This window comes from Nerophis lumbriciformis, linkage group LG18 (genome assembly GCF_033978685.3).
Source record: "Nerophis lumbriciformis linkage group LG18, RoL_Nlum_v2.1, whole genome shotgun sequence".
In the NCBI taxonomy this organism is placed as follows: domain Eukaryota; kingdom Metazoa; phylum Chordata; class Actinopteri; order Syngnathiformes; family Syngnathidae; genus Nerophis; species Nerophis lumbriciformis.
The window spans coordinates 3,495,001-3,510,000 of record NC_084565.2 but is presented as its reverse complement, the minus strand read 5'-3'; the positions used below and the strand labels follow the sequence as shown (position 1 = coordinate 3,510,000).

Here is a 15,000-nt window from a genome sequence, read left to right as displayed (position 1 = left end):
TTAATAAGGTTATCCAAAAAATAGTGCTCGATACCGTAGTAGAGCGCAATATATGTATGTGTGGGGAAAAAAAATCACAAGACTATTTCATCTCTACAGGCCTGTTTCATGAGGGGGGTACCCTCAATCATCAGGAGATTTTAATGGGAGCATTCACATACCATGGTTTATATAGGGCACAGAGTGGGTGGGTACAGGCTGGCGTAGGGGCGTGGTGATTGGCTCATGTGTTACCTAGGAGGTGTTTCCGTCTGTGGCGGCATGCTGTTACAATTTCGCTGCGCTTGTTGAGGGATGACAGGTCTGGACGGTAAATAATAAACAGTTTCTCTTTCAAGCATAGGTTGCATCTTTTATTACCACTATTGTAAGGTGTGCTGGATGCAAGAATTTGCCATGTTATTGAATATTCAACATTATTGTCTTTGAGGTCCCAAATGTGTTTGCTGAGTTCTGTGGTATTCCGCAGGTTTTGGTTCCTGAAAGAAGCCTTGTGATTGTTCCATCTGGTTTTGAATTCTCCCTCGGTTAATCCTACATATGAGTCGGATGTGTTAATGTCCTTGCGTATTACCTTAGATTGGTAGACAACTGATGTTTGTAAGCACCCCCCGTTGAGAGGGCAATCAGGTTTCTTTCGACAGTTACAGCCTTTGTTGGTTTTGGAGTCGCTCTGTCCGGGGGCCGACGGCTCATTTGCAATTGTTTTGTTGTGGTTTGAGATGATTTGTCGTATATTGTTCATACAGCTGTAGCTCAATTTAATGTTGTTCTTGTTGAATACTTTTCTTAGGGTGTTGTCTTTGGGAAAGTGTTTGTCAATCGGATTGAGGAATTTGTGTCCAATGTTAGTTAAGACGTTTTTGCTGTATGGGGGGTTGTACCAGATGATGTCGTTTCGTTTTCTGTTCTTTTTTGGCTGGTTTCCTGGCGTGGGTTCATAGGTGAGGGTGAAATTGTATCCGCTTTCATCAAGGGCTTTTTGGTACGGGGGGGTTGCTTGGTCAAATTCAGCTTTGCTAGATGACAGCATCGATAGCCTTTTATTAATTCCGGTAGGTATTCTTTTCGTGGTGGTGGGTGGGTGGGTGGTTGCTGTCATGGTGCACGTATTGGAGTGTTGTGTTGGGTTTCGTGAATGGTTGGTAGCTGTTATTTCTCAGGTTGAAAGTGACGTCAAGGAAGTTGACGGTTTGCTTGTTGGCTTCAATCGTGATCCGTAGGCCGTTCTCTTTGAAAATTTGGCATATGCGCTTCTTGGTATTCTCGCTGCTCCTTGGTGAGGCGCGACACACTGCCAGTCCGTCATCACGGTAAATACCAAGGTTCAGATTGAGGCTAGCGGGCTGGGAGAGGAGGAAACTCCCAACGAGTTCACACGTTTCTGCTCCGTCAAAACTTCCCATAGTGACGTCAAATGTTGCATTGTTCTTTTTTTGCCATGGTGTACTGTTGTGGATGAGAATGGAGTTTTTTGCGTGGATGATGATGTTTCTTTCGTTGCCTGTGATTGAGTCGTAGTCTGAGGCGAAGTCTAGTGCTTGAGTCAGTAAGTCTTGCGTGATGGAAGGGTAAAATTATTCGATATCAAAGGAGATAAAGTTGTGCTGTTGTTTGTCTTGGATGTTGTTGAACCATTTGATTACTGCTGCTATATTTCTCCATTGGTTGAGTGGTGTTTTGTCCTTGATTTTTGTGTTGACTCTGTCCAGGATTATTTTGCTGATTTTTCCTATTTCAGATTTAGTTGGGTTTATTAGTCGGCATGTTGGGTTATTTGCGAAGTTGGGTTTGTGGTCCTTCAATGTGATGAAGGCTTCCTTGTTGGCTGTGGCGTCCACCCTGTCCTCAATGTCCAGTTCAGCCGCGATCCTTTTATTTTCCAGGTGGATGTTCTGTAAGGTGTTGGGTTGCGCTTTTTTGTATGATTTGGTGATGCTTCTGTCCAGTAAGGTGTGATGTTCTGGTAAGTCCATTCTGTAGAAGTTTGTGGTTTTATCGGCAGCTATGATGAGGTTGTTTACTTTCTTGATGCGCTCCTTGTCATTTTTCAGCTTGGTGAGGAGTGGGTTGCGGATTGGCTTGAATTTGACTGATTGTATCATTTTGAGCATGTCGTTCTCAAAATCCTTTAGTTCCTCAACTGTGGGTGGGTTCTTGGTAGATTTGAATCCGTAAGTTTTCTTTTGCGTTCCTTTTGTTTCAGGGTGGAGGAAAAAATGTGCTTCCCACCGCATCCTTCTTAGGAAGTGTTCCGTCTTTTCTATGAGCCTTAGCTTGTAGTCATCCTGATGATTGAGGGTACCCCCCCCTCATGAAACAGGCCTGTAGAGATGAAATAGTCTTGTGATTTTTTTCCCACACATACATACATATATATATATATATATATATATATATATATATATATAAATTAAGGGTGTAACGGTACACAAAAAGTTTGGTTCGGTACGTGCCTCGGTATAGAGGTCACGGTTTGGTTAATTTTTGCTACAGATAGAAAACAACAAAATATACATATTTTGGTTTATTTACCAAATTTGTAAACAATGGCTTTATCCTTTTAACATTGGGAACACTAATAATTCTGCCCACATTAATCAACAATAAACTGCCTCAAGTTGTTGCTCAGATTAAATAAAATGAAGAAAATGTTCTTCTACATATACAAAGTGCAACATGAAACAGTTTCAAGTCAACTCATCATGCTTAATTTATTACAGCATTTTGGAAGCCTGTACTTGATTTTTATTATGTAAATGTTATATTTTTATCAACATGTGATAGCAGGGACCCTGCCATTCAAAACTAGGCTGCTCCATTACTAATGATTAATGTAACTACAGCTGAAAAAAATAGTACAATAGCAATAGGAGAGACTATTCATCCCTGAACACCAGTAATGCACTTACATTATTATATCAACTATCAGAGACAGAAACTCTTCATTTAACATAATGTCCTTTTTTGCTGCTTCAACACAGCTCAATCAACACAGAAAAAGGTCAAGTGAAATAACACACACACACACGCCGCAAAATGAGCTAACGTTACGCTAAAAGCGAATTAGCCTTCACCTCAAGCCAGGACTGTGAGCGAGCTGAGCTGCAGTTTATATTTCTAGGTCAACGGGCTCATAGTGATGTTACTAGTAGTTGACTGGGAGGTGTTTACTATCATTTGGGGAGAGTCCGCGGCCTGATGATTACCTGCTAAACGCTAAGCACTGACTACATGCGCTCTGAATACGCACTGCTGATTGGCTGTTACCGCTCTGAATACTCACTGCTGATTGGCTATTACCGCTCTGTGTGTAACCAATCAGATGGTTGTGTGGGTGGGACAATGCTGGGTGCTGTGTAGAGGACTGACAGAGACAAAGGCAGAAGGAAGAGCAGGCGGCTACTTAATATGTTCGTATGGAAACTCGTTCGGTACACCTCCGAAACCGAACCGAAACGGTTCAATACAAATACACGTACCGTTACACTCCTAGTTCGAATGGAGGATTGTGGTTGAATTGAGAATCGATTCTGAATCGAACGGGTTTGAATCTTCACGTGCCCAAAGAGTCAGACAGGAAATATGGCCTTAAAGGCCTACTGAAAGCCACTACTACCGACCACGCAGTCTGATAGTTTATATATCAATGATGAAATCTTAACATTGCAACACATGCCAATACGGCCGGGTTAGTTTACTAAAGTACAATTTTAAATTTCGCGCAAAATATCCGGCTGAAAACGTCTCGGTATGATGACGTCAGCGCGTGACGTCACGGATTGTGGTGGCCAGCTATTAAGTCGTCTGTTTTCATCGCAAAATTCCACAGTATTCTGGACATCTGTGTTGGTGAATCTTTTGCAATTTGTTCAATGAACAATGGAGACAGCAAAGAAGAAAGCTGTAGGTGGGAAGCGGTGTATTGCGGCCGGTGTTGTGCCGGATAACGCACCCTTGCCGTAGAATGCACCCCCTGACTGTTGTGCCGGATAACACAGCCGGTGTTTCATTGTTTACATTCCCGGAAGATGACAGTCAAGCTTTACCATTGGCCTGTGGAGAACTGGGACAACAGAGACTCTTACCAGGAGGACTTTGAGTTGGATGCGCAGACGCGGTACCGTGAGTACGCATGCAGCTGCGGCTTCCAAACATTTGATCGCTTGCCCGTACGTGTGTGCCGCTATGTGCATGTCATGCAAGAAGAAGAAGAAGGATGCTCGTCATATATTTAACGTTAATCCGCGATTTCACCGAGCGTTTCACTGACGGTGAGCAGCCTGACGCTGCTTCATTAACACCGCCGCTGTTTGACTCGGGTCCGGGGCAGACGCACGTAATAACAGTCACCTGTTTTCATACCGACGAGCTAACGTGTCCAGGTTATAACCCTGTTGTCAATAAACACACGTGGAGACGGTGCTTCAGATACTACATTAATACTCAAGCTAAAATGTCCACTGTCCACTGCAGCGTGTGAATGCAATGAAAAGAATAAAATCTGAGCCAAGCAGCTGTTAAAATGTTGTCCAGGTTAATGTTTTGGCCATTAAAGGCCCTTCATTTCAAGATTTCAACTGTGATCGGGCTTTAAACAGGTGGCTGACCTGTTCAGATGAGTGTAACTGCTACTGGTCAAATAATGTGAAATAGCATTTAATTTTACATGTATGCAATGCCATTTAAATGTAATTATAGATAATAATAATAATAATAATAAATACTGTGTAGTGTTGTAAATAGTCAACGGGAAGGATTTTAGTAAGATATAAGCCATGAGCACTACACAGCCAGAAAAAAACTTAGGCAGGACAAGTAAAAATATTGGGGCAAGTAGATTTGAGAAGTCGGGCAAGTAGAAAAATTAGGGCGGAGGGAACAGGTGAGACTCAGCAAACACTGAAAAATAAAGCAGGGTCAGATCAGAAATGCACTTTTCTCATGAAAAGGGTCCTAATTTATATTCTTATGTGCCTTATAGAAAGGACCACGACAAAACATAGAGCGACTAGCTCTAGTGCGACCTGTTCAGCAGCAGCAGGAGGAGGAGGAGGAGGTTGACTGACTGTGGCAGGACACCTCTGCCTCTGTTTCACTTCATGTTGCTGGTAAATAATATGGTTGTAGTAGTAGGCTAAAGTTAAATTATTTAGTGTGCACTAATTAAAGGGGCAGAGCTTTAAGAGACATTTTAGCTTTTATATTTTATAAGATATATTTTTTGTAAGAACCACAATTAATAAATATATTTCAATGAATAACTTATTGTTCAAATCTGTATATAAATATGTACATAAAGGGTTGTAATTATATTCCAACTCCGCGTTCTTCTTGGTCATCGCCGCTGCCGCCGCCCCCCCCCCCCCCCCAACCACACCACCACAAATAGATGCCTGCCCTGTGGGAAACACTGTATAAACTTTGGGGAGGTGAACGGTACTATGGGCTGTGGGATTGAGTGTGTTGTGCAGGTGTTTGAGTTGTATTGGCGGGTTATATGGACGGGAGGGGGGAGGTGTTTGTTATGCGGGATTAATTTGTGGCATATTAAATATAAGCCTGGTTGTGTTGTGGCTAATAGAGTATATATATGTCTTGTGTTTATTTACTGTTTTAGTCATTCCCAGCTGAATATCAGGTCCCACCCGCCTCTCACAGCATCTTCCCTATCTGCCCTCTAGTCCTTCACTCTCACTTTCCTCATCCACCAATCTTTCATCCTCGCTCAAATTAATGGGGAAATCGTCGCTTTCTCGGTCCGAATGGCTCTCGCTGCTGGTGGCCATGATTGTAAACAATGTGCAGATGTGAGGAGCTCCACAACCTGTGACGTCACGCTACTCGTCTGCTACTTCCGCTACAGTCAAGGCTTTTTTATCAAGTTGCGAACTTTATCGTCGATGTTCTCAACTAAATCCTTTCAGCAAAAATATCGCGAAATGATCAAGTATGACACATAGAATGGACCTGCTATCCCCGTTTAAATAAGAAAATGGCATTTCAGTAGGCCTTTAAACCACAAATGCAGTCAGGGTGTGGTGTGGATACTTTCTGCTCCTTTTTTACTCATAATTGACTTGAATGATGTTGATTGTTTGACTTGAATGAACCAAACAAATATCATCAATGGTGGATTCCCAGGTGAGTGTTCAGCGGACTTCCTACCTGTGGAAAAGATGTCAGCCGCCACCGCCAGGAAGGCGTCCGACACGGCGCTCTCCGACTCCACATTGATGTTGAGTTGCCGCGCCACGTTGCGGTAGACGTTGGGGCGCATGTACTCCAGCTCCTCACCTGGACAACAACACCCAGGATTTCTTCTATTTTGCTTTACTGAACCCAACATGAAAGTCCTGTAAACTGTTACATTTATTTAAGTCCTTTTTTGTTACATTTTACTTGTCTAAGTACTTTTAATAACTTTATACTGGTTTCATTCTGATCGCTACATTTATTTTGATCGTAACTACAAACCCCAAAAGCAGTGAAGTTGTCACGTTGTGTAAATGGTAAATAAAAAGAAAATACAACAAATCCTTTTCTACTTATATTCAATTGAATAAACTGCAAAGACAAGATATTTCATGTTCACACTGAGAAACTTTGTTATTGTTTGCAAATATTAGCTCATTTGGAATTCGATGCCTGTAACATGTTTCAAAAGAGCTGGCACAAGTGGCAAAAAAGACTGAGGAAGTTGAGGAATGCTCGTCCAACACTTATTTGGAACATCCCACAGGTGAACAGGCTAATTGGGAACAGGTGGGTGCCATGATTGGGTATAATATTAGATTCCATGAAATGCTCAGTCGTTCACAAACAAGGATGGGGCGAGGGTCACCACTTTGTCAACAAATGCGTGAGCAAATTGTTTAAGAACAACATTTCTCAACCAGCTATTGCAAGGAATTTAGGGATTTCACCATCTACGCTTCGTAATATCATCAAAAGGTTCAGAGAATCTGGAGAAAGGCCGAAAACCAACATTGAATGCCCGTGGCCTTTGAGCCACATCAGTGTGTAAAGGATATCACCACATGGGCTCAGGAACATTTCAGAAAACCACTGTCGGTAATTACAGTCGGTCGCTACATCTGTAAGTGCAAGTTAAAACTCTACTATGAAAAGCCAACGCCATTTATCAACAACACCCAGAAACGCTGCCGGCTTCGCTGGGCCCGAGCTCATCTAAGATGGACTGATGCAAAGTGGAAAAGTGTTCTGTGGTCTGACGAGTCCACATTTCATATTGTTTTTTGGAAACTGTGGACGTCGTGTCCTCCGGACCAAAGAGGAAAAGAACCATCCGGATTGTTCTAGGCGCAAAGTTCCAAAGGCAGCATGTGTGATGGTATGGGGGTGTATTAGTGCCCAAGACATGGGTAACTTACACATCTGTGAAGGCACCATTAATGCTGAAAGGTACATACAGTTTTTGGAGCAACATATGTTGCCATCCAAGCAACGTTATCATGGACGCCCCTGCTTATTTCAGCAAGACAATGCCAAGCCACGTGTTACATCAACGTGGCTTCATAGTAAAAGAGTGCGGGTACTAGACTGGCCTGCCTGTAGTCCAGACCTGTCTCCCATTGAAAATGTGTGAAGGCTAAAATATGAGAAGGGAGACTGTTGAACAACTTAAGCTGTACATCAGCGTTTCTCAAAGTGTGGGGCGCGCCCCACTGGTGGGGAATAGAGACATGACAGGTGGGGCGTGAGGAACGGGAGGAAATTTCACTTAAAACATTTTTTTTTATTATTATATTCTTAGATTTTTTTTTTTTACTATGCTTTCATTTTCTATACACACTGTAAATCACTTTGTGATTCTGTCTGTGAAACCCGCTATATAAATAAATGGAAATTACCGGTACTTATTTTTACTGTAGGCTTTAAATTTCTCGGTAGGAGCGAAAGTTTGACAGACATAGCAACAGTAACTAATGGGGGCGGGGCTAAGCGGAACAAACTTTCGCGCAGATGGGTAGCAGGCTAATGTGTGGACCACAATTACACAAATATATACATTTGTGACTCGCACCTCAAAGGTCGTCGAGCCAGAGCCAGCGCCTGCAGAGAAACAAAAATCTGACGGGCACACACTGTGTCATTCACCGGGAAACAGCTCAGCCCCGAACTCAATGAGGTTTTAACAGATGTTGTGAGCGCGGTAAATTTGATCAAAACACGACCACTGAAAGTGCGACTGTTCTCTGCACTGTGTGAGGAAATGGGAGCTGATCATACAGCCGTGCTGTTTCACAGTGAAGCAAGGTGGCTCTCCCGGGGAAAAGTGCTGTCACTTGCCCTGTCTTGCCAAATGCATAGCTCCTCCTTTTTTTTTTTGCAAAGATTGCAAAGTGGCACTTTTATTTTATTTATTATTGAACTTGATACAAGTTATTTGATTTATTATTGAACTTGATGCAAGTTATAACACTTTTTTTGATTTATTATTGAACTTGATGCAAGTTATAACACTTTTTTTGATTTATTATTGAACTTGATGCAAGTTATAACACTTTTGTTTGATTTATTATTGAACTTGATGCAAGTTATAACACTTTTGTTTGATTTATTATTGAACTTGATGCAAGTTATAACACTTTTTTTGATTTATTATTGAACTTGATGCAAGTTATAACACTTTTTTTGATTTATTATTGAACGTGATGCAAGTTATAACACTTTTTTTGATTTATTATTGAACTTGATGCAAGTTATTTGATTTATTATTGAACTTGATGCAAGTTATTTGATTTATTATTGAACTTGATGCAAGTTATAACACTTTTTTTGATTTATTATTGAACGTGATGCAAGTTATAACACTTTTTTTTTTTTATTATTGAACTTGATGCAAGTTATAACACTTTTTTTGATTTATTATTGAACTTGATGCAAGTTATAACACTTGTTTTGATTTATTATTGAACTTGATGCAAGTTATAACACTTTTGTTTTATTTATTATTGAACTTGATAGAAGTTATTTTATTTATTATTGAACTTGATGCAAGTTATACCACAACTGCACAGTTATTTTATTTATTATTGAACTTGATGTTATTTTATGTTATTGAGTTTGAATGTATACAACTTGATGTTCAATAAATTTGAAAATGTTTAAGCTTGGCATTAGCGCTCTGTTGGGGTGATGGGGGCAGGTGGGGCTTGAAAACTCCCCCTTGTCCAAAGTGGGGGATGACAAAAAAAGTTTGAGAACCACTGCTGTACATCAAGCAAGAATGGGAAAGAATTCCACTTCAAAAATGTGTCTCCTCAGTTCCCAAACCTTTACTGAGTGTTGTTAAAAGGAAAGGCCATGTAACACAGTGGTAAAAATGCATTTTTTGCAATGTGTTGCTGCCATCAAATTCTAAGTTCATGATTATTTGCAAAAAAAAAATAAAGTTTCTCAGTGAACATGAAATATCTTGTCTTTGCAGTTTATTCAGTTGAATATAAGTTGAAAAGGATTTGTTGTATTCTCTTTTTATTTACCATTTACACAACGTGACAACTTCACTGCTTTTGTACATTTGACTGTTCATTTGGCTCCTTCTTCAAAGTGACTCCCTCCCACCAATCAAACAAAGCCTGAGGTCACATGACCACACTCCAACCACACACTGGGGCTGTCCAAAAAAATTGCAATTCTTATTTAAAACGATTCGTAATCAATGAAAAAAAACAACTTTTTTTTCCTTTTCTAAATCTGTGCCGTCTAGCCATTTTATTAAATGTTTTGGAAGAATTTTACTAAACAAAACCAGTTTTATTTTAAACAGTGCAAATTCCTACATGTTGTAGGAATGTAGTTCATCATAGCACCGGCACCCAATGTTATTATAAAGTATTGATTCTGAATTGAGAAGCCATTCTGAATCGAATTGTTACCTGCAAGAATCAAATCAAATCGTGTGGTGTGGCGCCCCAAAAAATACGAAAAAAAAACATTTGTATCATCGTGTGTGTCAGAAGCTAGCGTATGCTAACATTAGCCCTGTTATAAAATCAGAAGTGACTGTAAAGTGTGCTTCTTTTGTAGTTTCCCTTTTGATACCACACCGATACTGGAGTATTGGCCGTTATTATGGTGGTACTTAATGAATACTTAGGTCTACTACACTACTGTATTTTAATGTTGTCATTATGGTGGTACTTAATGAATACTTAGGTCTACTACACTACTGTATTTTAATGTTGTCATTATGGTGGTACTTAAATACTTAGGTCTACTACACTATTGTATTTTAATGTTATTATGGTGGTACTTAATAAATACTTAGGTCTACTACACTATTGTATTTTAATGTTATTATGGTGGTACTTAATGAATACTTAGGTCTACTACACTACTGTATTTTAATGTTGTCATTATGGTGGTACTTAATGAATACTTAGGTCTACTACACTACTGTATTTTAATGTTGTCATTATGGTGGGACTTAATGAATACTTATGTCTACTACACTACTGTATTTTAATGTTGTCATTATGGTGGTACTTAATGAATACTTAGGTCTACTACACTACTGTATTTTAATGTCATCATGGTGGTACTTAATGAATACTTAAGTCTACTACACTACTGTATTTAATGTTGTCATTATGGTGGTACTTGATGAATACTTAGGTCTACTACACTATTGTATTTAATGTTGTCATTATGGTGGTACTTAATGAATACTTAGGTCTACTACACTACTGTATTTTAATGTTGTCATTATGGTGGTACTTAATGAATACTTAGGTCTACTACACTACTGTATTTTAATGTTGTCATTATGGTGGTACTTAATGAATACTTAGGCCTACTACACTACTGTATTTTAATGTTGTCATTATGGTGGTACTTAAATACTTAGGTCTACTACACTATTGTATTTTAATGTTATTATGGTGGTACTTAATAAATACTTAGGTCTACTACACTATTGTATTTTAATGTTATTATGGTGGTACTTAATGAATACTTAGGTCTACTACACTACTGTATTTTAATGTTGTCATTATGGTGGTACTTAATGAATACTTAGGTCTACTACACTACTGTATTTTAATGTTGTCATTATGGTGGGACTTAATGAATACTTATGTCTACTACACTACTGTATTTTAATGTTGTCATTATGGTGGTACTTAATGAATACTTAGGTCTACTACACTACTGTATTTTAATGTCATCATGGTGGTACTTAATGAATACTTAAGTCTACTACACTACTGTATTTAATGTTGTCATTATGGTGGTACTTGATGAATACTTAGGTCTACTACACTACTGTAGTTAATGTTGTCATTATGGTGGTACTTAATGAATACTTAGGTCTACTACACTACTGTATTTAATGTTGTCAATATGGTGGTACTTAATGAATACTTAGGTCTACTACACTACTGTAGTTAATGTTGTCATTATGGTGGTACTTGATGAATACTTAGGTCTACTACACTACTGTATTTAATGTTGTCATTATGGTGGTACTTAATGAATACTTAGGTCTACTACACTACTGTAGTTAATGTTGTCATTATGGTGGTACTTAATGAATACTTAGGTCTACTACACTACTGTATTTTAATGTCATCATGGTGGTACTTAATGAATACTTAAGTCTACTACACTACTGTATTTAATGTTGTCATTATGGTGGTACTTGATGAATACTTAGGTCTACTACACTACTGTATTTAATGTTGTCATTATGGTGGTACTTAATGAATACTTAGGTCTACTACACTACTGTAGTTAATGTTGTCATTATGGTGGTACTTAATGAATACTTAGGTCTACTACACTACTGTATTTAATGTTGTCAATATGGTGGTACTTAATGAATACTTAGGTCTACTACACTACTGTATTTAATGTTGTCATTATGGTGGTACTTGTTGAAAAAGGTGTTTTCTTAGGTGGTACTTGTTGAAAGAAGTTAGAGAACCACTGCTAAAGTAAGTATTTTGCCGGGTCTTACCTAGCCACAGGAGCACCGCCGAGACCTCCTCCTCCGTCCCCCAAGAAGAAGCAGGCTTGGTGGGCCGGGGCTTGGACCATCCGACCCCCGCCCGGCTCAGCCTGGACTGGATGTAGTCCCGGCAGAGCGCCCTGGCCTGCGACACCAGCTCCTTGTCGGTGGGCGAGCGGTCGTACACTTCGGCGGCGAACACCGAGGCGCGGCGAAGCGTCTCCATGACTTCCTCCGCCTCACCGGCCGCTCAGCTCGCCGCCTCCCGCTGCCTCTGAGGCGGCCACCGCAGCGCGCTCACGTCGCTCTCCCGCTTCCGGGAAGGTTGGAGGTCCCGGATTGGAACAATTTGAATCCGCCAACTTTATTAACAACAGCGATGAAATGGCCCGATGATGACGAGATGTATGTTAATTAATAAACAAACATGCACGGTAAAATGTCGGAAGAATCACTTAATTGCGTCCACAAAGAAGAGAAAGAAGAAAAAAAGTTTACTTTCCTTGTAAGGACTATTGAATGGCGATAAGCCCCGCCCCTTCACTCCCCACACGTAAACAATGATTGACACATTAAATGGCGGTGAGCGCACAAGCCCCGCCCCTTCCCTCACCTCAAGCTGGCAATGAATGTGAGCTTCGGTTTTTGTTTTGTTTAATCGAGCACATCTTTTTGATTGTATTCTTTAAAAACAGGTTTATAATTAGTTTAGTAGGGGAAAAAAATGACAAAAGTTCGGCAAAAAGTAGACCTGTCAAAATATTTATAAATGTGTTCTGGTGTTGTTGTTTACGTGTATTAAAGTTGATTGTTATGTGTCACACTTTTAGTGTTGTCTTGGTGACAGTCACTCATAAGTAGATTTTACATAACCACTATATACACACACACACATATATATATATATATATATATATATATATATATATATATATACAAACCCCGTTTCCATATGAGTTGGGAAATTGTGTTAGATGTAAATATAAACAGAATACAATGATTTGCAAATAATTTTCAACCCATATTCAGTTGAATATGCTACAAAGACAACATACTTGATGTTCGAACTCATAAACATTTTTTTGCAAATAATAATTAACTTAGAATTTCATGGCTGCAACACGTGCCAAAGTAGTTGGGAAAGGGCATGTTCACCACTGTGTTACATGGCCTTTCCTTTTAACAACACTCAGTAAAGGTTTGGGAACTGAGGAGACACATTTTTTAAGCTTCTCAGGTGGAATTCTTTCCCATTCTTGCTTGATGTACAGCTTAAGTTGTTCAACAGTCCGGGGGTCTCCGTCGTGCTATTTTAGGCTTCATAATGCGCCACACATTTTCAATGGGAGACAGGTCTGGACTACAGGCAGGCCAGTCTAGTACCCGCACTCTTTTACTATGAAGCCACGTTGATGTAACACCTGGCTTGGCATTGTCTTGCTGAAATAAGCAGGGGCGTCCATGGTAACGTTGCTTGGATGGCAACATATGTTGCTCCAAAAGCTGTATGTACCTTTCAGCATTAATGGTGCCTTCACAGATGTGTAAGTTACCCATGTCTTGGGCACTAATACACCCCCATACCATCACACATGCTGCCTTTTACACTTTGTGCCTAGAACAATCCGGATGGTTCTTTTCCTCTTTGGTCCGGAGGACACAACGTCTACAGTTTCCAAAAATAATTTGAAATGTGGACTCGTCAGACCACAGAACACTTTTCCACTTTGTATCAGTCCATCTTAGATGAGCTCAGGCCCAGCGAAGCCGACGGCGTTTCTGGGTGTTGTTGATAAACGCTTTTCACCTTGCACAGGAGAGTTTTAACTTGCACTTACAGATGTAGCGACCAACTGCAGTTACTGACAGTGGGTTTCTGAAGTGTTCCTGAGCCCATGTGGTGATATCCTTTGCACACTAATGGCACTTGTTGATGCAGTACAGCCTGAGGGATCAAAGGTCACGGGCTTAGCTGCTTACGTGCAGTGATTTCTCCTGATTCTCTGAACCCTTTGACGATATTACGGAGCGTAGATGGTGAAATCCCTACATTCTTTGCAATAGCTGCTTGAGAAATGTTGTTCTTAAACAATTTGCTCAGGCATTTGTTGACAAAGTGGCGACCCTCGCCCCATCCTTGTTTGTGAATGACTGAGCATTTCATGGAATCTACTTTTATACCCAATCATGGCACCCACCTGTTCCCAATTAGCCTGTTCACCTTTGGGATGTTCCAAATAAGTGTTTGATGAGCATTCCTCAACTTTATCAGTATTTATTGCCACCTTTCCCAACTTCTTTGTCACATGTTGCTGGCATCAAAATCTAAAGTTAATGATTATTTGCAAAAAAAAATTGTTAATAAGTTTGAACATCAAATATGTTGTCTTTGTAGCATATTCAACTGAATATGTGTTGAAAAGGATTTGCAAATCATTGTATTCCGTTTATATTTACATCTAACACAATTTCCCAACTCATGTGGAAACGGGGTTTGTATATATATATATATATATATATATATATATCAGTGACGTGCGGTGAGGTTGATGGCTGGTGAGGCACTGACTTCATCACAGTCAGATTTATAAACATATGAACCCTAAAGAGCATCTTATTCACCATTTGATTGGCAGCAGTTAATGGGTTATGTTTAAAAGTTCATACCAGCATTCTTCCCTGCTTGGCACTCAGCATCAAGGCTTGGAATTGGGAGTTAAAACATCAAAAAATGATTCCCGGGCGTGGCGCCGCTGCTGCCCACTGCTCCCCTCACCTCCCAGGGGGTGATCAAGGGGATGGGTCAAATGCAGAGGACAAATTTCACCACACCTAGTGTGTGTGTGACAATCATTGGTACTTTAACTTAACTTTAACTTTACACATACAAACTGTAGCACACAGAAAAGCACATTTAATAAAAAAAACTTTATTATGGTCTTACCTTTACTTATAAATGAAGTCCATGCGCAGCTCCTTCTGAACAAAAGCATCGATAACTTGTTTATAGAAGTCTTCCTTAT

General features: G+C 39.9%; 1 protein-coding gene across 1 annotated transcript in view; it reads right to left on the bottom strand.

The window, feature by feature from the left end:
* boka (BCL2 family apoptosis regulator BOK a) overlaps window positions 1-12,523 on the bottom strand; it is a 27,605-nt gene extending 15,082 nt beyond the window's left edge. Inside the window, exons 1-2 of the mRNA XM_061977480.2 lie at window positions 11,987-12,523; window positions 6,169-6,297 (exon numbers count right to left, since the gene is read on the bottom strand). Coding sequence (XP_061833464.1) covers window positions 6,169-6,297; window positions 11,987-12,203 — 346 coding nt within the window. The 5' untranslated portion in view covers window positions 12,204-12,523. The remainder of the gene's footprint in view (window positions 1-6,168; window positions 6,298-11,986) is intronic.
* Between the last annotated feature and the right edge of the window lie 2,477 nt (window positions 12,524-15,000).